At 40.0% G+C, this 22,252-nt stretch overlaps 1 protein-coding gene and 1 long non-coding RNA gene across 4 annotated transcripts in view; both read left to right on the forward strand.

Annotated features, from left to right (window-relative positions):
* Nucleotides 1–1,383: 1,383 nt before the first annotated feature.
* LOC146694554 (uncharacterized) lies at nucleotides 1,384–5,258 on the forward strand. 2 transcript variants are annotated; one of them, XR_014914908.1, is made up of 6 exons: nucleotides 1,384–1,621; nucleotides 3,121–3,252; nucleotides 3,370–3,469; nucleotides 3,588–3,830; nucleotides 3,997–4,154; nucleotides 4,737–5,258. It is a non-coding gene; the product is annotated as an uncharacterized LOC146694554 (long non-coding RNA). The 2 variants fall into 2 exon arrangements; XR_014914907.1 differs by having other exon boundaries at nucleotides 1,385–1,626.
* Nucleotides 5,259–11,585: 6,327 nt separating this feature from the next.
* nova2 (NOVA alternative splicing regulator 2) overlaps nucleotides 11,586–22,252 on the forward strand; it is a 90,118-nt gene continuing 79,451 nt past the window's right edge. The window contains exons 1-2 of one of the 2 annotated variants that reach the window (XM_085430788.1): nucleotides 11,586–12,549; nucleotides 15,192–15,260. In XM_085430788.1, the coding sequence (XP_085286914.1) occupies nucleotides 12,393–12,549; nucleotides 15,192–15,260 (226 nt within the window). In that variant the 5' untranslated portion in view covers nucleotides 11,586–12,392. The remainder of the gene's footprint in view (nucleotides 12,550–15,191; nucleotides 15,261–22,252) is intronic. The other variant, XM_085430789.1, reaches the window with a different exon arrangement.

Genomic DNA, 22,252 nt, shown 5'->3' on the forward strand with positions numbered 1-22,252 from the left:
CCCAATACCCTCTCAAAGCACCCCCAACACGACATCTTAAGGCATACCAGTCCACAAAACACATATTGACCTGTCGGGGAGACTCCTGCACACGCTTAGTTCCTCCTGAATCGGATGTTTAACCAGCAGATGGACCCTCCTCTCAACCTGAAACACACTACTCCTGTCCCCATCACCCTAATCTGCCAATTCACAGGCATCCAAGCAATGTTTCAGGGGTGTGTCAACCAAAACAGCCCCAGAGCCATTCAGGAGCTCCAGGGATTGTCATCCACCCCAGCGCCCCTGCCATCAAGGACTTGTTAAACTACCTCAGGGATCTCGCCCCGAGCAATGGGCAAGTTGCACCCTTTATCCTCAGACGTGAGACGAGTCACCTGACAATTAGCAAGACTTTATTCAAGGCCTGCAGATTTAATACAATTATATTTATTTAATTTTAAACTGTTTAAAAATGAACCCCAAAATTGCCAAAACAAATAAACAAGTGCACTGTAAAAAAAGTCAGTAAAATATACAGCAAAACACCGTCAAATTCCAATGGTAATGGAGCATAAAACCAAAAACTTCCTTTTACTGTATTAAATAGATTGAATAACCGTTAATTGTGAGACTGGATAAAACTTTGTTTTTTACTGTAATAAAATGTTGAAATCATAAATATTTTCTGTGAAAACAAATAAATATGCATACATTTTACAATTACATATTGTAATGTTGAAAATGTCTGAAAAACTTAGATTTTACGGTATTATTTGAGTAAAACTACATCTTTTGGGGTTGTGCACATTGGAATTCACAGTATAAAGCTGTAGATTTTTAAGCAAACAAAAACATTCATTTTTACAGAAACAAGATGTTAAAAAATAGGGTCCACCGTAATAATACAACCAGTACATACCATTAAAAAAAAGCAAATATCAGCAGTGAAAGACAATAAAACTGATAGTATTTTTATTTTTTTTTAAATTCAGATACTGATATACAGATTAAAAGTTAGGCCTGCAGTATATCATTGTTAACCTTCTGATAAAAAAATCAACAGCAAAAGAAGATGTTAAAAATAAAGTTTATGGTTGTGAATAAAATTGATTTCAATAATCTTTTTTAATCATTATTTTAAAACAACTTTATGTTGTTGTGTTTCACGCCATATTATCAGACCACCTTAAGTGGGTCGGCCTTAAATTTTGAATTTGTGTGATCGCTGTTGATTGGTAGCTAAACTGCTGGTAAACTGTGTGTACAGACGTTTTACGTTCGAATTGCAGAGAAAAAAAATCTGGTAGCAACATTGTGCAGTATGAGCGAACCATTTCACCAAAAAAGGGGAAGCAAGGCAAGACGTGGCTGCAGCGGTCTGCAGACGTGACTTCTGATCGAACCTCCTAAAGAAACAAAGAGCGACGTTACATTGCGGGATGACGTCACCTGAAAATGACCAATAGCGTGGCGCGCTGCTGAGCTGTGTGCCAACCGCTCTTTTTTTCATGCAGGAGACTCAAGTTGGCTTCGCTAACGGACACAGTTTTGAACTCGTATATTAGCGCCATTTATTGCTGCTTGGACCACAGCATCTTCGGAATTTGTAGACATCCTGGCAGCTTACAATTAGTTCGAGGTGAGGTGAGTACATGCAACTTCAAGTTATCTCTGTTATAAAAATCCACCAGCCCAGCGTTTATAGATAATTTTAGCAGTTCGTTTTTTATGAGTGAGGTTGTGAATTTAGTTAGCATTTGTGAGTTGAGTTAGCATTACTGTTGCGAGGGAAGCATTGCTCTGGATTAGTTTCTGTATATGGCGTGCTTAATTCGCTAGGGAGGAATTACCAAAGTACATGGAGTTATGTTAACGTGTAATTTCTGTGGTAAGGTAGTTCAGTCATCAAGGGGCTGCGTGCTTCATTGTAAACTGCATCGGAATGAGCCACGTTGTTTCTTTCGGTGTATTGAAGCAGGCTGCAAGCAGACATACACCAGGTATGGCGCGTTTAAGGCTCATTTTTACCGAAGACACTCTGCCCCCACCCATGTCACTGGTGTGGTGGTGGTTTCTTCGTTTACATGTGCAATGGCGATGTGTGAACGTCAGTGTCAGAACTCTAAAGAGTTAATAGCTCATCTGAAGAGCCATATTGTGGAAGGACACGTGGTCACTTGTCCAGTAAGAGGATGCACAAATACCTTTAGAGTTAAATCATCTTTTGCTGCTCACATGTCACGTAAACACAGAGTTTTCAGACAGCAGCATTGGTGATTTATATAGAGAGTCTGCATGTCAATCATCATCTGTTCCAACCACATCAGATGACTTTGTACCCTTGATTTCCGAGCCTGCTGCACAGTCTATTACACATGAAGATAACATGGAAATGCCCCCTGAATTCTGTGATCTTTTTCTGAGAAACGTTTCACTATTCTACTTAAAATTGCAGGGTCAGTTTCTACTGCCTGCTTCAACCATACAGAACATTGTAGAGGAAATGCAGAACATGCATGAGTTGGGAAAGACATACAGTTTGGGTAAACTTGCATCACTGTTAAAAGATGACACATCATTATCAGAGGAGGACATCAATAAAGTCTGCGAGTCTGTCAAAAGCTATGATCTTTTTTCTGCATGTCATACCGGGCCATTGAGGACAGTGCACTCCAGAGCTCAGATCTTTAAAAAAGCCTTCAACTATGCGGAACCAAAGAAAATATTTTTAGGGAGAGATGAAAACAGAAAAGATAGGTTTGCCTATTATGTGCCTTTAAGAGAGACTTTGAGATGTCTGCTAGAGTCTGATCTGTGGCAGAAATCAGAAGAGCCCTCTACTGAGCCTCCTGCTGATGTTCTGTGTGACATAAGTGATAGTAAGCTATTTTAAATAAAATGATTTTTTTGGTCAAAACCCACTGACTTAATTGATTTCTATCCATTAACATCTTACATGAAGTATGGGTACCAAATGGTTCCATTGAAACACAGTGTGCTGTCACAATAATGGTGCTGTTAGTTTGGTACTTACGAAACACTGTATAAAAGTGTAGTATCAAGCAAGATCAGCTTCATATTTTAAGACCAAAGGTACCACTTGGTGTAAATTGACCTTTATTCACATTCTTTTATCAGACATCTTGGAAATGGGGGGCAGCATAAGGAGTTCCATTACTAAGGTGCTGCCGGACCTGTCTGCCTCAATCCTTGAAATTGTACTGGAGGCACTACAATCATTAGGAGTGGAGACATCTGAGAAACAAACCAGTAAGTATTATGATTTCATTGCACAATAGCCATGAAGGGCTTTCTGTTTTTTCGATTATGCTTTGGCCAAGGTCCAAAAAGTACAATTAATCTATTGTTTGTGATATTGTTTTACAGCACCAAATATGGAAATTTCAAGCCAGGCCAGCATATCGTCTCCATCTGTTTTAAGGTTTAAGGGTGGTGGCACAGCTAAGACCCAAGAGTCTCTTTCAAGGTTAGTAAAGTAAACAGATTCAAGAAGATATTTTACACATTTCTTTGTCGTCTGTCTCTAAATCTTATTTTGTCTTTATTATGATTAAAAAGGTTTGTTTTGTTCCTGCCCTTTTCAGACACTGAATTTGAGCAGAAACCATAAGGATACTCAAAGGACCTGTGACTCTCAGGAAATGGTGAGATTTCAGGTCATAATCTTTTTTTTTTTCCCATTAAATTAATTTTCCTTTTCCCCTTTACAATATTGCTGTTTTGTTTTTGTAAACGGCATCAAATGAGAGGGACCGATGAAACAGTTTCAAGACAATGGCAGGAAAAACATGCTGAAGATTGAAACAAACCTTGGCTGGAAATATTTGGTATGTGTTTTACCGTAAATCAAATTGTTGAAAAACATTCAGCTACACTGCAACACAGGGAAACTTGATTTGCACTTATTTTGTTACTTTAATTTCTTGTCTCATTATTTTTGTCAGTTATTATTGTTTATGGTGTATGCCCTTCTTGTTTTCTTTCTGAATGCAGAAGGTATCTAGCCAGTCCACAATGAAAGCTTCGTTGCACCCCATGAGTCTTCTGGCAGAAATGATGGCGGCTGTATTCTTTGGTTTCCCTAAACATCACACCCTGCCTGTTTATACGAGGCTCTTCAATTAAGTCTGCACCCAAAGATTCAATGAGAGGTAAGCAGTGGTATTATTCAAGTTTTGCTAAAGAAAGATGGACAGGAGATACTAATCTTAATCAGCCGAGCTCAGGTTCATGTCCAGGTGAGCAGTTTCATACGCTATAAAATGTAGATTGAATGATAGGTCTCATCACCATGCATTCAGCCATTAACTTCAAGATTTAAAGTATAACTATTGCCAAAACGCAACCTGGGCTGTGTTTTTTTTTTTTTTTTTTTTTTTTTTTTTTTTTTTTTTATTACTGTATCGATTTTGATGTGCTCAAATTTATGCCCCGGCCCCCTAGTATTCCCATTCACTGGCTATTGACCACAAAATAAAATCACGGTCAATCTCAAAAACGGCTCGTTTGTCGTAATTATGCTTTTAGATATGTTTGTCTCGTTTACAGTAAAAAAAACAACAACAAAAAAAACAGCCCAGGTTGCATTTTGACAATAGCTATCCTTTAAGAACTGTATATTTTACACTTAAGAAATCATTTATCATTAGATCTGTTTTTGGCAGCACGTTTTGTTCATTTCTGTGCATTTTGCTCAAGCACTGATCAAACTTTGTCCATTTTTTTTGCTGCAGAGGGGATCCTGCCACTCCAAAGTGAACTCCTGATGGACATTGAAGTACTCCTGCAGAGCTTGTATCTTCAACACCATGCGCATTAGAAACTCCACCGAGTCCTTTCCTTCACCAAGGCAGGACCCAGTGACTCATTACTGTTGATAGGTCAGGGGCAGGTAATATTTTGTTTCATGTTTATTCATTCCTCCATGGATTACCAGCCATATATATGGACACATGCTGTATTCTCAAGATCTATGCTGTTTTGTAGGAATAGAGAAAATGATATGTTTAGTCTGTTTTCAAATGGTATGTCAAATTTTCTCATTGTTTATCAGTAATATTCTCTACCTTGGTTGTATATGAGCATCTTTAGATTTTTCTATATTTAGCGGTTGCAAATGTAAAATGTACGGTAAACCATTTATGTTCCTCATATTGTACTGTATTTTTAGCGGTAAAATACCGGCAGCTGTGGTTGCCAGGAATTTACCGTAAAATGTATCTGGTCAAAATAAAATGCTGTAATTTGTTATACAATTTCACTGTGTTTTTTACTGTCAAAGGTTTTAATAAGGTTTAACATATTTCTGTTATTTTTACAGTTATTTACAATAATAGGGTCTATCCTATTACTGTTAAATTAACAACAAATTACTGTAAATATTATTATATTATAACTTTTTTTTTTTACTGCAAATATCCGTAAAAAGCTATGGAAAGTTGCATTTTTTACATTAAATTGCTGTATAATTGACAAATATATTTGTTTTTTTCTATCATGATTTTGGTAAAATAATACGTTGTCTACCTTAAAAATTAGGGTTACAAAACCAGTATACCGTATTGTCTTTTACAGATTCCACATTTTTTACACGGTATATTCCTGGCAACCACAGCTGCCAGTATTTTACCGTAAATTTGACAGATTTTTTTTTACAGTGTGTGTGCATTATTTTAAATACCGACAAATTGACCGATTATATTGATTATGCTTATTGTATTTTGTGGATAATTTTCCATTTATTTATTTTCTTTAACAGTTTTTGTTTTCTATACTGCTTAACATAACAGTATCCCCATCAAAGTATCTATAAATATAGCACTGTCGGAATGAAATATAAACTCTATTGACAGAGAATATGGAAAATATGCTTGTAATACAGTGGATCTGGCCGAAGGAAGACTTTCTATTCAATAATAATCATCATCATCATCATCATGCTTTTACATTTGCTAAGTTTACATTACACCAAAAGGACGTTTATTAGGAGCTTAATGATTGCCTGCTAAATCAATAATCCCTCAATTTTAATTCATGCATGCTGAACTCTGGTCTGTTTAGTATTTTTATACCAATACAAATACGCCATCTAGTGTGTGCAAAGCAAAATGACCACTTGACTTTGATTAAAACTTCCACAGAACAGTCACTCCAGATGTATTTGAGACTGTGGTTGTGGCAGAAGTATCAGCAGTTGTTTTGCGATGGTACCACAGTGGCAGTAGTGACAGTAGTAATGGTTTATGTAACAATAATTAAAATTCTGTAATCATGTGCACTTTAGATTTTAAAGGGTATAGTGCTTCAAAATGCTGCGGTTCCCCTTGAAGCTGACCAGCTAAATTTAAATAAAAAAATTAATAACATACAAATCTAGAGATATTACTATACACTGTATGTCGGTATGAATCTGTACTGATTTAAAGTGTTGCCTCTTTAAACCCCATTCGAGGTTTCTAGTTAAATCTTAATTAGAAATATTTTATAACACAGTACAGTAGATGGGATTAGCTAATAACAATGAAAGATTACAGTTTTTGTATTATAGTACTTTCACACCTATTATCAGTATGAAGCACATGCAGGACATGCTGTATATTCTTGGCAGTAGTTACTGCTGCTAATGCAAAAAAAAAACAAAAACAAAAGCTCCATACTGTAAATCTGTCATTTTCCATCTCAATCAAACATCTTTTTGCCATTTCAGCCACATATATATGGGATTGACTCTGAATTGTCCATAGCCAATCCCCAAATGGATTTTCCAAGATAATAGACAGCTGTATGATCTGAGAGATTTGTGATGTAACTATAAAGAGGCTTCTATCAAAATTGCTGAAATCAGCCCTGATATTGATGTCTAATGGAGCAGACCTGATGTTAGTTTCACCACACAAAGGAAAATAATATTAGAAAGAGGGGAAAAAAATTCCCAGTTGACCAGATGTGTGCGCGCTCATCAGTCTGCAGCAGAACAATAACCGTAATGGCGGCTTGCCATTGAATTCTCCCTTTTCCATCACCGAGAAGGTGAAAAGACATATTTTTTCAATATGGAAATGTGTTCTATTTTTCCAGTCTCATTGTGAAATAATGGCTGTTTTGCTTGCCTCTTGACTTCCTATAATAATTAATCATGTGAAACAGCCCAAATACTTGTCACAGTTCACTGCTCTCTATATTTTCATTTGTAATAACTGGACACAATGAGAAGGTAATTCATTTTCGGAGGTTCAAATCTCAAAGAAGGCGACGATGATTTATTCTCGTTCTCCCTCTTTTACTGACTCGCTTTGCTCTCTCTTATTTTCTAGCACAAACTTAAGCGGTGCAACATTGTTTCAGTGAACTAGCAGAAAATTATCCAAAGTGGCAGCACGTGGAAATGCAATGCATGTGCAACAAAACAGCAGCAGTGAGCATCACATGAGTGATTATGAACACATTAGCAGTTTGAAGGTCAGAGGATAATGTACAAATCTGGAATCTCAAGAATGATCGTGGCAGAAAAACACAAAGTGGAGAACGCCCCTCTCAAATATGTGCAGCCACACACACACACACACACACACACACACACACACACACACACACACACACACCACACATAGCAGCAGTTTAAGCACAGCGTGCAGAGAATAATGTAGATTTATATAGAAGCTCATAAACCTCCTCCAGACGTGGTGAAATGATGGGTGTGCACCCAGCCGACCCCCCACCATCTGTCAGGAATTACCAGAGAGCACGCACCTTCAGATTTAAACTGCAATCTCTCCTTCCAGGCTCCCTGTTTGGATGTTTTTCTCTTTATTTCTTTTTTTGTATGCAGTTCAGTCCAGGGATCAGTAAAAAAAAGAGATTTTTTATTAACCACTTTACTCATTTTTATTGCATTGTATTTTAGATAAACTGGCCATTATAAAATGAGCAATTTCTCCTATTGAGAAGTTGAATCATGAACAATCATGAGTTTCCACCCTCATTTGAAAATATCTGAAGTAAAAAAATGAGTAACGCTGGCACTGTGCTTCCATGCTGCAGCTTCTAAAAATAAACAGGCACTGATTTGAAAGAGTAATTAAGTCTTTAAACATATCACTACAATTCACTTTCCTCTGATGCACTCAGGTCGTGTTAGTTTCACTCATAAATCTTCAGTATGATGGCATGAGTCAGGGCAGCCACTAGAAAAATAAAGAGGAACACATCACATCTGTCTCCTTTCAATCTCACAGAGTGGTTGAGCCTCCTGCTCTGCATCGACTGTCCTATTGATTTTTGCGATGAAATTGAATGAATACCGGGTGGGAGGACAATTATGCATAAGTGGGAGTGGGAGGAGACTGACTGAGCTTTCGGAAGAAGTCTTACACATACACTCTTAGTGCTACTGGGTTTGCAGAACTCTGCATAGGACGACTTCTTCTAGGAGGTCTTTTTAAAGGTTTTAGAAGTTAACACTTCAATCGGATGGTGATGGTTAAATTCCAGCTTTAATTTTTGAAGCTGAAGCCTGACAATGAGATTTAAGATGATTAAATATTAGATTTGTTCTTAACAGTTATGATTCACGTTATACTTTTAGTTCACCATAAAACGAAATATAAAATGACATATATACATAGTGTCAAGAGTTAATTGGCTGGCTTTCCTCTTCATACAGGCCATTTCATCCCAAGTGATGTTAAACTTATCTTTCCTTAATCGAAGAAAGAAAGAAAGAAAGAAAGAAAGAAAGAAAGAAAGAAAGAAAGAGTCAACATTAAATGAACTATGCTCTTTAAAATTCATTATTATGAATTTTTGAATGTGCACTATATTTTAAACTTTCAAAAAAAAGTGCAAAAATCCATTGTACAAATACATAGTTTACTGTGTTTATGAGCCATAGCAAGCACATGTTAAATTATGCTTATTATCATTATGTACATGCAAAAATAAACCACTAGTTAGGACACTTTGCCACTCAGTGTTTTATTAACCCATGTACGACTAACAGGGCCAAAAACGCACGCATAAGAAATAGTCTGTGGAATCCATGAAATCCACGAGAACATGTTTACTGAGGAGCGGCAACACTCCTGCTCTTCGTCATGCTACCATAAGGTGGCACCAATGTTCCGCCACTTGAGGCACCAGAGCGGCTTTTTACAGCCTGATGATCCATTTAGCTGCAGTCAACCTTTTAACCAGTGTTAGAGTAAGAGCCAGAACAGCCTACTGTATGTACACTACCAGACCCTGCATGGAAAGCAGGTGTGCGCCAGCAACACCTGCTTTGAATGATTTACTCTTTAAAAAAAAAAGAAAAGAAAACTGTGTCTATTTCAAGTGACAGAGGAAAAACAGGCTTTTTAAATTAGGAGACTGATTATAGAATTACAGGATTAAATATTTATATCAAATTTAAGACCTTTTAAACATTCTTAGTGGACTATTCAGCTGACTTGTGTCTGAGCTGTTCTTGCCTCTTGTCCTTAAGTGACTACATAACATCTTGGACAACAGGGAATTCCAGGCTTTGGTTCCAAAATGAAGAAAAAAATCTTAGTGGTAACTTTTTCCATAAGAAAACTGCATGTGGGAGTCCAAATAAGATTTGTTGTTGGCTAAAATGAAGCTTTTGCATTTAGATTAGGACGCAGAGGGAAATCTGGGATATTGCAGGAATCTTGTCCTTCCACATTGCATGTGTTGCTCGGGAAAGTTTGTGGCAACTGCTTGAAGTGTTTGGTCAGTACCCAAAGCTGTAGAGGAGTTTGCAGAACCAAATCTCTAAAAACCGTTTCCTTAACATCTGCTCATAGACCTAACCTAATAAAAACTCAAGAATGCTGTTAGTCTGTGTGCTTTATTGCTTATGGGGTTACTTCACTTTTTCCATATGCAGCAGCAGCAGCATGGGCGATCTGGCTGTGCAGGACCCTCAAAATTCTGCTTCCAGCGAATGTTGCCTCTGCTCCAAATATATAAATGTCCGTGTTGAGCTGAAACTGTGCTACAGTTCAGATGCTTGCTGCAGCTCATACAGTTAGGTGCCTGCAGCATCCAGGCCTTTTGTACCTCTGAGCAGTTCCTGCTATTTGTGGTGCGGAATCTGTTTCAGACTGCAGCTTGGGATCCATCTGCCTTGGATTTGCCACGTATTTCCAGAGCAGGAGTCTGGCTCACCGGTGTGCTTCTCACGTTGATGTGAAATAGTGTGAGTGGCTGCTCTGTGCGCGTATGCTCGTGCGTGTGAACAAGCAGGACAATGTCACCTTGACTACAATCTACAGGAGGCACCGAGGACGATCGGCATCTGTAGAGCTCTGGACGGAGAAGGAGAGCGGGGGTTGAAGATATTTACGTGTCTCTCTGAGTGTGTGTGTGAGAATTTGCCAAACGTGTGAGTGTGTGTGTGCGTGAGAGAGGGAGAAACAGTGAGGCGGGTATAGCTCTCTCACACAGCTCACAGTGCTGGAGGATCCCTCTTCAGACCCAGGCACAGCGACGCAGAGATGTCAGGCGCAGCACACACAGGTGGGTCATACAGAGCAGCTGAGGGGACAGGTGGGCCTAGCTCAGGTTATGTAATTCCTATGCTGTCAGCCATGTTTTTAATTATTATTATTGCATAAAATTGTTGCAAGACTGACAAAAATGTGAAAATAAGGGGGGAGGAGACTTCTTCTTCTTTTTTTTTTTTAAATACAAGTAGGCTGAACAGGCCTACAGTCTGGCCAGGGTCATCTGGATTGGTCCAAGCTCTCTGGACACAAAAATCTGGCAAACAATAACAAATATGAACAAAACAGTTTTTATAAAAACCCTTCTTATTCATGTCATTCCTTCTTAAGTAGAAAAAAACACCCTTCATGCTCTTGCCAGTTGAATTCCACTCGCTGATTGAAATTTAAGGCAGAAATCAGCTGCAGGTTTCCACGTGTGTCCGAGGCGGCCTGCCTCGGCCTTTACAGACCTTCAAACAGCCGCAGCGGGACCTTCAAGCTCCCGTTCAGCCATAATTGCATTTGCCGCTGTAACGGAGTAAAAACCCGCCGCCGCCGCATCCTTCGCTCTCCGTCACGTGACTCCGCCGGCAGAACATATCCGAGTCCTTTCCGTTTTTCTGGACTAACGCAGCCTCCAGCTTCGGCCAATCGCGTCTCGGCGGAGGCGTCTCTCTCTCCCCCTCTCTCACTCCCTCTCTCAGTTTTTCGCTTTCTTTCGTGATGCTTTCAGTTTCTGTCGAAAACCAGTGATTCTGAGCTTCGCGCGCACTCAATTTTGTCGGTTTGCTTGAGCGCATTTCGCATCGTTTCTCTTTGGCCTGTTTAGCTTCGGCTAAAGCGTTTGCTTGCTGTATTTCATTTAACCTCATTCGGTGCAACTAAATTTGAGTCTTGGATCACGAGATGGTGAAAAGTGTTGTAACACAGCGCGGCTGATTATTCATAATTAATATAAAAAGGTTTGTTTTTTTTAAATAACGTGCAGATTTTGCAAAGTGAGACATTTGTCCAGTGAAATGGGGAACTGAACAAAGTAAAAAGCAACAATTATTTTTGGTAAAACGTCGGAAATCCGAGGGTGCAGAAAACGAGAAAGGTATCACGAGGCCCTGTGACGTCAGCCGCTCCCCTGCGCTTCCTCCAGCAGCCAGTCAGCGAAGGGATGCTCTGAACGCAAGACTGCAGCATCTTCACCGAGAGAACGAGCAGGAAAAAACGTCTCTTTCTCTGTCTTCCTCCAGCTCCGAATCTCCGGACCCTTCTCACCCACCCGTCACCCCTGGGTGTCTTCGCGACTGGAGCCAGGAAAGGATAAGAAGAACGAAATTCTAATAGCCTAAGAATCGGATTTTTTTTCTATTATTGTTATAATTGCTTCACCGATCACCCTTTCCTTTCTTCTCTCTTCGGCTGATTTCGCCTCTTTGCGCTTTGCGTTGTGTTTTTGTTTTGTTTTGGTTATTGTTCCGTTTCGCTGGTTATTGCAGAGGAGCGCCACCATCCTGTACCGCCTGACATGAGTACTGGTTGCAGCGGAATGATACACATATCCTAGCCCGCTTATCTGAAGGTTGATGGAACTGTGACGCTCCACTGGCACGTTTTTAGTAGCCTAGAAGTCGCTCCATCTGCAGAGGTCTCCCGTTTTCTCCCTCTCTGAGCCGCTCCAGCGTTTCTTTCTTTCTGCCCCTGCGCAGCATCTCTCTGTACGCACGGCGCACCACGGAGAAACGCGCAGCTAACCTACCCCGTTCGTAGGAAACAGGCGTATTTTGCAATTCCTAAATCGCTTTTACCCTCTCCAAGGACTCATCTGCACGGCTACGCTGCGTAAAAAAACGGAAAGGGGGGATTTAAACGCAAACGCAGCCTAAGCATCCAAGAGCAAGCTCGAAAATGATGGCCGGCGGAGCAGTACAACAAAACGGCATTTTCTCAAATCCTCACCATCACAATCAACAACCACACATGGAGTCCGATCCCCCGGACTCACGTAAAAGACCCCTGGAGACCCCAACGGAAGCCAGCAGCACCAAACGTACAAACACGGGAGGTAAGAGCGGGGATGCGGGAGCTGTTCGGGTTTCGGTGAATGTTGCTTCGTCTTGAGGCAGGCAGAGAGAAAGGAGAGCAGGTTGATCGGATTCTTGATGTGCACCGTGGCGTGGTGGAAGGGCAAATTCACACATTTAGGGAAATAAAATAAAATGATACAGGGCAAATTTTAGGGAGACCGTCTTTTTTTTATTATTCGCTTCGTCATAAGCGACAGTCATTTTCCATCAGTATTAAAATAATCACGGGTCGCCGCATTTGATGGAAAGGAAACAATGAGAGGGACTTGGGGGTGGGGGGTGTTATTTGGAGGGAAGCCGTCGCTTCCCCTCTTGCACATCCTGGATGATTTAGCCTCTTTACATCAGCCGAATTGGGTGTTTTTATTGCGTCTTAAGATTTACGCGCAGCCACAGCGGCCATGCTGGAGCCAAAATGAGGATGTAAACAAGTGAAAGCCAGATCAGACTAGTGCGTGATCGCAGGGTCTCATCCCGTCGACGGATGACCTTGTGATAATCTCACACATCAGCCACCATCGCCGCTTTGTGTACAATTACACAAGCGGATAAACAAGCGGACTCATATTAACAGCAGCCCTGTGGCGAGCTAGGGAAAACAGGGGGAATCCAGAGCAGTTTAGAATGCGACAGTCTGTGTTAATGCAGTGTGTCAGGGAGAGGATATTTTTATCATTCATTGTTGTCCTGATTTTAATATTCTGCGGCTGGAAGGGAAAGCTGATTTCTTTTCCACTAATTTCTTCGATGAATGATTTCTTCATTATTCTCTGGTTTGATGAAATATGGATATGTCACCATGGTAATCACCATATTTGGTTTTTTGTTTACATGCTGTCATGCGCCAAGCATTCCCATCATTACAACCATCAGTAGCCTATCCTGGCCATGCACCCTATCATGGACATTTGGACATACAATACACCTTTAAATGTGCTATTTATACTCAGCAAAAAGATGATAAAGGTTTAGGAGACTTTTTAAAATGCTGCTGGAGATTCTGGGAGTGTGCTTAAATAGTTAGATTCTATAGGTTTTAATGGGACCTGATCTTTTAGTGCAGAGAGTTCAATCTGACTATGATTGTGAAGACTGAATATTTGTAATGCCAGTTAAACTGATTTGAAGACTATAGTTATATGCTTAAGGTTAAGATACCTAACGTGTTCTCTAATGTGGAGTTTGTTAGAGTTTAGTCCCAACTGTAATTCTCACCAGGGCCTTAAAGATTGCAAAACAGCATTTAAAATTTTAGCTTTAAACTCTGAAATGTCTTCAGTGTTAAACTGAATTCCCTGAACAAACAGAACAAAACAAAAAAACGCCCCAGGGAATGTAATTTTCATTGCAGGTAATTCTGCCCGTATATTAAAGAGGAACCTCCATCGTATTAGAGAGGGTGAGCATGACTGAGCTGTGATTGTTGGCCTAATTTCTCAGTCTTGATTTGAAATGGTCAGAAGATTTGGCTTCGCTCAGTTAGTGGAACTGTTATGGCTGCTGTAATACGATCTAAACATAAACTCTCGCAGATCCATAGGGCTTAAGTGCCCTATTCCTTTTGGATGACAATGACAGGTGGCATAATGTGAAATTTGAAAACAAACTTGTGTTTAGTGCGAGCTAAGCGACAGACTCCTCTGGATTACTGAAATTCATGTTCTGGTAGATTTTTGCATGACTTGGCCCCGGTGAAAAAAAAATCAGGACGGCCATTTATAACAGATTCTTCAGGTCCCACCAGGAAACATGACAGCCATCCTCAGGAGTAATAATTAGACAGCGAGCGAGGAGAGTCCGACTGAGGAGGTGTGAGCTGCAGGTTCTCCAGCAGTGTTTAACTCCAGATCGATGCAGCACTCAGAGCACTAAAGGCTCCTCCTCACTGTATGTAAAAAGCCCAGGCGGCCCCTCTGGGGACTTTCTTCCTGCCTGCGTAACACTCAGGCCGCTTGTCTATTTAGACAAATGAAAAGGTTGGAACGATGATGATGATGATGATGATGAGACAGCTAAACAGACTCAGGCAGAGGGGACGGCTGCAGTGCTGCCAGGTCAGCCAGCAACATCAGGCCGATGATCCGATAGCATTTGGTTGAAAATGAACAAGTAGCTCCTACACACACACACACACACACACACACACACACACACACACACACATGCAAAACTACAGCAACAAAGAGGAATCAGAGCTTGGTTGTGGGTCTATTGTGACAAATTTTGCACTGACAGTAAACTCTACTCTGTTCTGAAAATGCATTTTTGTTTGAATTTTAATCAGAGTATTTGGTCTTGGTGATTTAAAGCTAGAATTCTCTGGATAACAGCGTTGAGCCTAACCTAGATTTTTACTTGGATTGAGATACGCAAAGTGTTTGTATGCCTGACTCTTGATGGAGAGAAAACATTCACCATGTAACGGCTGATTTTAGCCAAGCAGAAGCTATATTTTTTCACAGAGAACATGCTTTTGTATTTGATATTTTTAAGCTGCACCCACGCTGCAGTTGTAAATTTAGAAATCAAAGTGGTGCTAAGAGATCATAATAATGGTTGTTTTTATGTATGATTAGTTTACACCACACACTCCCCACCCCTGTGCTTCCTCTCTCTGTAGTGGCCTTCCTGCAGCCCCTATTTGAAACTGAAGGCATTGTATTCCCTCACCAAGAAACTGAGACTCATGGTAAGAGAGACTTTGATTTTGATCTTCTACCTGTTTTATAATCTTTACTGTGAAATTCTGATTCACAACACAGACTTAATGTGCAAAATCCTGGAGTAAAGAAAAGATATAGGGCCTTTAATGAGGTGATCTGACTGCTGCAGGGCCTGATATTTAAATAGGATTTAAAGCAACATTTAACACCCTCATATCCTGCTCATGATTCAGGATAATGCATGCTGATGTTTTTTATATTGTATGTTACCAGTTCCATAACATTCATTGTCATGCTTTTTATACAAATCCAGTGTTTCTTTTGTCATGATACTCAACATTGCTGCTCAGATGATGACCTTTGACCTCATGCTAGCCATGCCATCAAAGCATTTGGGTTTACGACCGCTGATGTATTGTTGAAATGTTCATTCACTGTTCACTGTGGTTAAATTGTGCTGCAGCGTGCACCGTGCAGCTGCTGCTGGGTAAGAGATGCATAACAGGAAGACTGAAGCTTTATTGAGTAGACCTAAAAAAGAAGGAAAAAAAACTTTTTAAATCAAAGAAATTTATCTTTATCAGAGTTTTAAAATATTTTGAAGTCTTTTTTTTCCTCCAACAGCTGCAACTTATAAATATGTCCAGATGCAGATTTTAATGCCAGGGCATTTCCATTCGTATCAATCAGATCTGCTGCGTTCATTAGAAGCGAGAGAATGCGTTCGGGTCAAAAATGATGAGAAAAGATGGACCTGGATTTTTCCAGTGTCCAGGGTTTATCCAAATATCTGTGTGTGCGTGTTTGTGTGTGAGAGGGAGTGAAGAAAAAGGCAAGCGACAGGAAGAAGGAGCTGGTCTGCTGTCAGACTGTAGATAGGACAACATGGGACAGCTATAGCCCTGCAGGTCATAAATCACAGCTATGCCTTATAAAAAAGCTGAAGGTCTTAAAGACGGAAAGATCAATGAGGACCTGCAGTCGCTGCTGTTCACAAGCTCCCACCCCCACCACGGCTTTAATCCACCAGCCCGAGCCCATTCTTATCTCTGCGCCTCCCGCTCCCCTCACTGCGTCCAGCAGGGTTCTTCTAGATATTAAAGAATCTCAGAGTTCCCTTTTATCGTGTACATATATGATCAGAGACGTTTAATGAGCTCATTCATGCTTAATCCGGTTTCCTATGTTTAAATAGATTATTTACAAAGACGGGCTTGATCATGATGAATTCAAAGGATAAATATCCTCCAGTAGTTTCATGATTTATACATTTGGTGCCACTCAGGGTTCAATATTTTAATGTGTTAATGTGCTTTGGTCTTTTCCTATCATTTAATTGTATATATATATATATATATATATATATATATATATATATATATATATATATATATATACATATATATATATATATATATATATATATATACATAGCTATGTGTGATGTACAGCTTTACATTTAATTTTTTCAGCTTAGCTTTAAAAGAAGTATACTGTTATTAATTTGAAGTATTTGTGTTATGTGCAGTGAACTGTAGCCACTTGAAAATAGATCCATAACTCACTAAAAAGCTTTTTATAACATGAAATATTTTCCAGTGCTTCATGTAGAGAATGTTTTTTGCATTATAATATTTTATCAAAGCGTCCTGGAAGTTCCATGTTTTTCATTCACTTTAATCCAAGTAAGATGTAGCATCCAGCACCATAGGTTAAAGCACCGGATTGATTTGTTTGGGCAAATGCAAAGAACCAGTACATACAAATACCCAGAAACAGCCTTTCAGTCTAAAAGAAATTACTGTGATTCAGTCCACTGAAAACAAATGCAGCTTTCAGGGGAAAAACCTGCTTGTATAAGCCATTAAGAAGCCTTACGTAAGCACCAACCAAATAAACTGGAGTGGGTTTTTTGTTTTGTTTTTTTGATTTTCATGTAGGTGATCAGGAAACCAACATGTGACTGTGTGGGAGGTGTGCAGGTTTATCAGCTTGGATAAGTTTGCTGACCTTGGTGTACAGAGATTCTCAGTTCTTTAATTATAAGCCTTTAATGTTTTTTTTTCTTCTTTCCCCTCTTTTTTCCCTCCTTGTCTTCTCTGCTGCCTTTAAGATATAATACATTCATTTAGTAAATGGATGGACTGGCAAGCAAGTGCTGGGAAGAAGAAGGAGGGGCTTGAAATGCCCTTGCCAAGTGACATTAGGGGACTAGACTAGCAGTACACTCAAAGCTTTCCGTGTGTGTGTGTGTTATATGTTCGACTTCGGGTACAAAAAGCAAAGATGAAGTTTAACGAAAAAGATGAGGTGGTGTGTAAATGATATGTGGCGCTGCATGCACACACTTACAGTAGCAGACCCAGAGTCAGACTGTGACTCGAGCCTTGACTATGTGAGACAAGGCCTTTGATGGTATTGATCTGAGTGTTTTCTGTTGCTCCTGGAGCTGAGCTGTGCATCCTTTTTTGGGCCATCCATACAAAGGAGGACAGTCTTCCTCACATTGATCGTCCGTCTGGTCGAGGAGGAAGAAACCCCGACACCACCCGGACCGAGTTTCACTCTTAAATTCAGCTAAAACTGCTTCAGTCTGAGCCAGATTGAAGAAAATAAGCTCATATCTTAAATTAAATATCAACACGTTACAACTGTTGATGCTATCTTACAAAATATGCACGGTTGTATTTTTTCCTGCCGTTAAACTCAAGCTGATATTTTTGGTAAATATAACGACTGATAGCGCTCCCGCTCGTCCTTTAGCGCGAGAATCAGAACACAGCGTTCTCCTCTGCGACACGCCTGTTTTGTTCACTCGTAAGCGTTCCTCGCCCGCTCCCTTTCCTCTCTCCTAGGTTCATTCGTTCCATCTTCCTCTCCTCTTCATCCATACTAATCATGCTCTATTCAGACCATCATGACTCCACTCTCCTCCTCCTCCTGTCCTCCTTCACCCTCGTCCTCCCATCATTTCATCCCCCACCCGCTCATCAATTGCTGGCTGCTATTGACGACGCTCACTCGGCAACTGTTTCCGAGGCTGTCAATCGATTTGGAGCCGCCATCGACTTGAATCTGCCACCGGTAGCTGCAGTTCTCCTTCTCCTCTATTCTCTCCTCTTCTTCTTCTTCTTCTTTTTTTTAAGCCACTGCGTCAAAAAAAAAAAAAAAGCAAAGAAGCCATTGTACAGGGTGGGGTGAAGGCACTGAGAGGTGCTAATGTTCCCACAAAGGGAAGCATGTGATTGGTTTAGCGAGACATCGGTCACAGCTAGCTGGTCGCTGATAGGTGAGGAGAGCTGAGCGGCGATAAATATGGATGAGGGAGCGATGAAAGGGCCGATGTAAGGAGGACAACTGGAAGGGCCCCCCTGCTCTGAAATAGCCTCGGTCTATGAACAATACACACCACTTTTCACACACACTCTGAAGAGAGAGAAAGCAGGCGGCTTCGGCTATCTTTGTTAGCGTCGCCGCCGTGTCTGCTTCGATTTCTACGCAGACGCCCTGATCACAGCACATATGGAGGCAGTATGCAGGCATTTGATTGGTTCTCCCCAAATCGCTATTCAAACTGAAATTCTGCCGCACGATGTTTGTCTTATCTCAGATAAGCTCTTTCAGGCACGTGATAAATCGGTGGAGGAACCCATTCTCTTTCTATAATTATTTGCCTCCTGCAGGTGTTGCTCTAACGCAGGCGTCTTTTAAGTTTTATAATTTTGTAATTTATTCTCATTTTTGTTGCGAAATTGTTTGCATGTAACCCGAGCCCCTCCGGCATCATTTTTAAATTGAGATGTTGCTTCTCTGCAAACTTCTACGCGGTTGCTGGCACAAAAACAAATGAGAGTATCTGCATGCTGCTGGCGTTTGAATCGTCTCGATGCCTTTAGGGATGTTCGTGTGCGATTTTTTGGATATTGACTTCAAACTTTAGATGTAAAAACTTTATGAGACATTAATATGTTCTAAAGCAAGCAATTAAAAAAATGAATGCTCCTTCTGTGCTGCGGAGGTGTCAGCTAAAATGAAGGACGCAGATGCTGGAGTGAAATTAAAGAAAAGGTGAAGCAGAGACATTTCCTCCTGCTCGCCTTCCTCTGTGAGTTCTCTGTGTTTATGAGCGACGATGGCTATCTCTCAGAATGAAGACAGCTGGTCAGAGCCTCACTGCTGGAGTGCTTTACGTCTGTGTGTGTGTGTGTGTGTCTGTCTGTGTGTGTGTGTGTGAATGCTTCTTTCCAACAAAAGAGAAGAGGACTGGAGGGGTTGTGTTAGACAAAGCCTGCCCCCCTTAATTGTCCCTGCTTAGAGGAGATGAATATTTTCCAAGTCCCCAGAGCTGTGAACCTCCATACCAGAGCCCCCCTTTCCCTCATCCAAGGCTGTGTTCACACTGCTACACTTAAGATGTTTCCCCCTCATGTGGGTTTCATATTTACATTTGACCCATATTATTTTCTAAAGACAGATTGGGGTATTTGGTACTGATATCTGTTATTATCGTTGGATTTTCAGAAGTTCCCCTAGATATTTAATCTCGTCAGAGTGGAAAAAATATCTAAAGGGGGATTGAGGCCATTGTTGTACTGGAAAATTAGTTGCTGGAATCCAGATTAACCCCTATTTTTATGCTTGACTTAATTCTGATTAAACCCTTCACATAAAGGTGTATCAAAAAGTTGTGGCTCCTAAATTATAGACATATTTTAACCATTGAAATAAGTGCCAGAAAATGCTTTTTTTTTAAAGTGAGTGTTTAGTGAACCTCCAGATGAAATTAAAAACAAAATAAATGTGACTTTTAATTTGTATCAAATTTGCAACATTCAGTTTATTCCATTACAAATGTTGTGTGATTTATTTATTTTTTTTAGGGAGGAAAAAATCAAACTGATGACGCAGAAATGTCAAAAACTCACAAAAACTAATGTATGAAATATGACACACTTAAATAATCTAATTTACATTTGAGCTTTTTAATGTTTAAATCCAAGAATTGGTTAAGGAATTAACATTTTCAATTTACTTTTAAAAATCTACTAATACTGATAAATAGAAATTCAGGTTTCTGAAACTGAATTACAGCAAAGCAAAAACATCAAAACGTGTTGAAAAAGATTGAGAGAAAATATTTTTCTTTTAAATAAATGAACATTGATCCTACAGTTGAAGACTATAACAGATATATCTATATACTTGAAATCTTTCTATTGTTTTCGTGTTGGTTATATCAGAAAACCTCGCTTAAGAGACATTTTACTGACAAATGTCATTCAGCAGTGTAACATTCATAACTGTGATTCTTCAGATAGAGTATACTCCAATCATGTCATTTCTGTAACAACAAACCTCTTAATTCTGAATCATAACAGGCACTAGTGTGCATTTTCTGAATTTCCAAAGCCTTTGGTCAGGAGCTCTCTACATACTTCCAAAAAATCAGGTTTTTGCATAATATTCATAGCAGAATATGACCAAGTATCAGGGGAGTAGAGCACAAGTGCCAGAAGAAAAGAGCTACCAAACACTTACAAAATAATGAAATGACTGGACATGTAATTTACAAACTAAAACTTCAGTTAAGTGGTGACTTTAAGTGTGCTTGTTTGAGTGAAGCGTTTGAGGAAAAGTAACAGAATACGAGAAAGGCTTTGTGATCTTCAACCTTCCTACCCTGCCTGTGCAGGCCTGTGGACACCAGATCCTGGGATTTGAGCCCCCAATCCCCCAGCATGGAGAGCCTATTCTGGGCCTGGCGGGTCTGCAGGGGCCTTAGCAACAGATTGGACTGTTTACTCATCCAGATATGCCATGGTGATGAAGGATTTATTATTTATACATGTTGAGATTGGCCTTTCTTGACCTGCAGAGCATATGCAGAGATTTTGCACAATTTAATCAGCCCTAGTTTTTCTGTGGCCGCTCGTGCCTAAACATATCTTTTTAAAAAACAAAAAACATGGTACTATTATAGAAATGGACACTGGAGTACAGCCGTGTAGTTCGGCCACATGTAACCTTAGTGTCAGGCCTGCTGGTTCCTTTAATGATGACAAACTTTAGGGGTGTCGTGGGTTATCCACATTTTTATTATATCACACAGTCACACAGAAAAAACATGCAAGTCTTTCATCAAAAAATCCTTTTGGCTCGTAAAAGAAAGTGTGTGTACTTCCTGTGTGTGTTGTAATTAAACTGCAGAGTGAAAACAAAGACCCTCATCACAGCAACCAGTAGGGAACCCTGTAGTTACTCAGCTGCACATCTACACAAACACACACACACAGACACACACTCACCATTACCTACTTTGTTCTTTAGTAGCCAGTGGTTTAAAGTTTTAATCCCTCCATTTTCTAGCCCAAATGATTTAATTTCCTTTTTAAAACTGTGTGTGTTTGTGGTTTGTGGTTTGTGTTGAGGGAATCCTGTGGGTTCATGAGCACTGGAAGCTTGCAAGTTTACATCATCTGGGGGGAAAAAAACTAAGTACACAATAAAGCAGAAATACTAAACTAATAATACAAAAGATTAAACGGATTATTAGCTGCCATTTTAAGGCGTGTTTTTAACTCCTTCCTATTCAGCTGTTGTGTTATGTACAGTTTGCATAACACAACAGCTGAACGGGAATGAGTTATCAGTGTGAATCAGGGCATCGGAGGAAAAATACGCACATGAGAGTTTACACTTTTGTAAAAATAACTTTAAGGTCTTCGTAGCCTTACATAAACTAAGTGGATCTCTGCGGCTGTGGGGTTAGAGGTATCTGTGGGGGGGAAAAGAAATTGTTTTAAATGGCTTACTCTGTCTAAAGCTGAAATGACGCTCTCCTGTTTTGATTGTATATCTCTGTAAAGGAAGCATGACTGGTAGATATTTAATCTTCCGCGGCCAGTATTTGCCATATCAGCCCATTATAGAAATGCTGGATTGTAAGTAAGCAAACTGAGCAGCAACTGAGCACCAACTGAGCATGTGCTCATTTATACAAACTGCTCTGTTCAGTCAA

This window comes from Copadichromis virginalis, linkage group LG14 (genome assembly GCF_057382275.1).
Source record: "Copadichromis virginalis isolate Kocher_CV1m ecotype Utaka linkage group LG14, C_Virginalis_male_GT1.1, whole genome shotgun sequence".
Lineage (NCBI taxonomy): Eukaryota > Metazoa > Chordata > Actinopteri > Cichliformes > Cichlidae > Copadichromis > Copadichromis virginalis.